Source organism: Phaseolus vulgaris, chromosome 11, assembly GCF_000499845.2.
Source record: "Phaseolus vulgaris cultivar G19833 chromosome 11, P. vulgaris v2.0, whole genome shotgun sequence".
NCBI lineage: Eukaryota > Viridiplantae > Streptophyta > Magnoliopsida > Fabales > Fabaceae > Phaseolus > Phaseolus vulgaris.
This window is the reverse complement of record NC_023749.2, coordinates 31,305,476-31,307,011: the sequence shown is the minus strand read 5'-3', so window position 1 is coordinate 31,307,011 and position 1,536 is coordinate 31,305,476. Positions and strand designations below refer to the sequence as shown.

The 1,536-nt window shown below is 47.2% G+C and overlaps 1 protein-coding gene across 1 annotated transcript; it reads left to right on the top strand.

Annotated features, from left to right (window-relative positions):
- Nucleotides 1-364: 364 nt before the first annotated feature.
- Nucleotides 365-1,193, top strand: LOC137839236 (uncharacterized). Its single transcript, XM_068648361.1, has 2 exons — nucleotides 365-441; nucleotides 824-1,193. Exons 1-2 carry the CDS (start codon nucleotides 365-367, stop codon nucleotides 1,191-1,193), a joined length of 447 nt encoding a protein of 148 aa, XP_068504462.1.
- Nucleotides 1,194-1,536: the final 343 nt, after the last annotated feature.

Here is a 1,536-nt window from a genome sequence, read left to right as displayed (position 1 = left end):
AAACCCTAAAAATGCCTAGGACTGCCACAGCCTACAGAGAGGAGGTCCAGCAGGTGAATATCTCAGAAAGCGAAAGGAGAGAGCACCGATCGTTGACTCAGGAACCGTTGAGGGTACCCAAGATAAGTGCCTACAACTTGTTAGGGGGAGGATCGTCAGACGTTTGCTTGGTCAACATAGGTGAAACCTGGATGACACCCTATAGGCATTACCTGGCTAATGGCCTACTCCCGCAGGAGCCGACGGAGGCCAAAATCTTCAAGAAGAATACATGCAAATACACCTTGGTGGATGAAAAATTATTCAGGCATGGATACAATCACCCTATCTGTCATGTGTGAGCGGTGAGCAGTGCACACGCGTCATGGCTAAGCTCCATGAAGGTATCTGTGGGAGTTACACCGGTGGACAAGCTCTCTTATCAAAAGTTGTTCGAGCAAGGTATAACTGGTCGACCATGAGGGAGGACTGCGCGAGGTATGCACAGCGGTGCGAACAATGTCAACAGCACGCCGATTGGCATCATGCGCCCCTAGAGGAGCTGCGATCGATCCACAACCCATGGCCTTTCCACACATGGGGGATTAATATCTTGGGCTCGTTTCCCCTAGCAGTTCGGTAAATGAAGTACCTGGTGGTAGCCATTGAGTACTTCACCAAGTGGATAGAGGTTGAGCTCGTCGCACAGATCACAACCCACAAGGTTCAACACTTTGTGTGGAATAGTTTGTCGTTTTGGAATCCCAAAGTGTTTAGTGTCTGGCAATGGCACCCAACTTGCAAGTCAGCAACTAGGTAAATTATGCATAGAGCTTGGCATCAGGCAGGTGTTCGCCTTGGTAGAGCAATCTCATACTAATGGGCAAGTCGAATTTGCTAATCGAGTCTTGCTCAGAGGCCTAATGAGGAAACTAGAGAAAGCCAAGGGAACTTGGGCAGACGAGGTTCCTCGAATTGTGTGGGCTTACCACACTACTCCCCAATCCACCACCAAGGAGACACCTTTTAGCCTAGTGTATGGGTCAGATGCTATGATCCCCATCGAGATCCAAGAAAGTTCACCGCGGTTCCAAAACTTCATGGCTGAGGAGTCTAACAAAGAAAGGAAGGTGAACTTAGACCTGCTAGACAAGGTGAGACAGGAAGCACGCATCAAGTTCGAAGCCTTGAAGAGAAGGGTGGAATATAAATAGAAGTCCAAGCTGAGGCCCCGGCAGTTCCAAGTCGTCGACCTAGTAATGCAGAAAGCTCACCCCTATCAGTTGGAGAATAAGTTGTCTCCCAAATGGACTTGCCCATTCTGCATGATAGAGGTACTCGAGAATGAAGCATATAGACTCGAGACCTTGGAAGGTGGGATTATTCCCCGAACATGGAACGGGGCCAATCTTAAGTTTTATTTTAGTTAATTATGCTAGTGTATGCAGTGTTAACGTTTAAGGGGACACTCTTTTTCCCTTATCAGGATTTTTTAATGAGGTCGCCCAATAAAAAGTTATTTGAAAAATAAGCTTGTAGTATACTTTGATAACATTG

Bases quoted from the DNA above. Each gene is read 5' to 3' on its own strand.
- LOC137839236 (XM_068648361.1), top strand. From the start codon at position 365: ATGGCTAAGCTCCATGAAGGTATCTGTGGGAGTTACACCGGTGGACAA. The intron at 442-823 runs GTATAACTGGTC...GCTTGGCATCAG, and splicing joins TCAAAAGTTGTTCGAGCAAG to GCAGGTGTTCGCCTTGGTAG.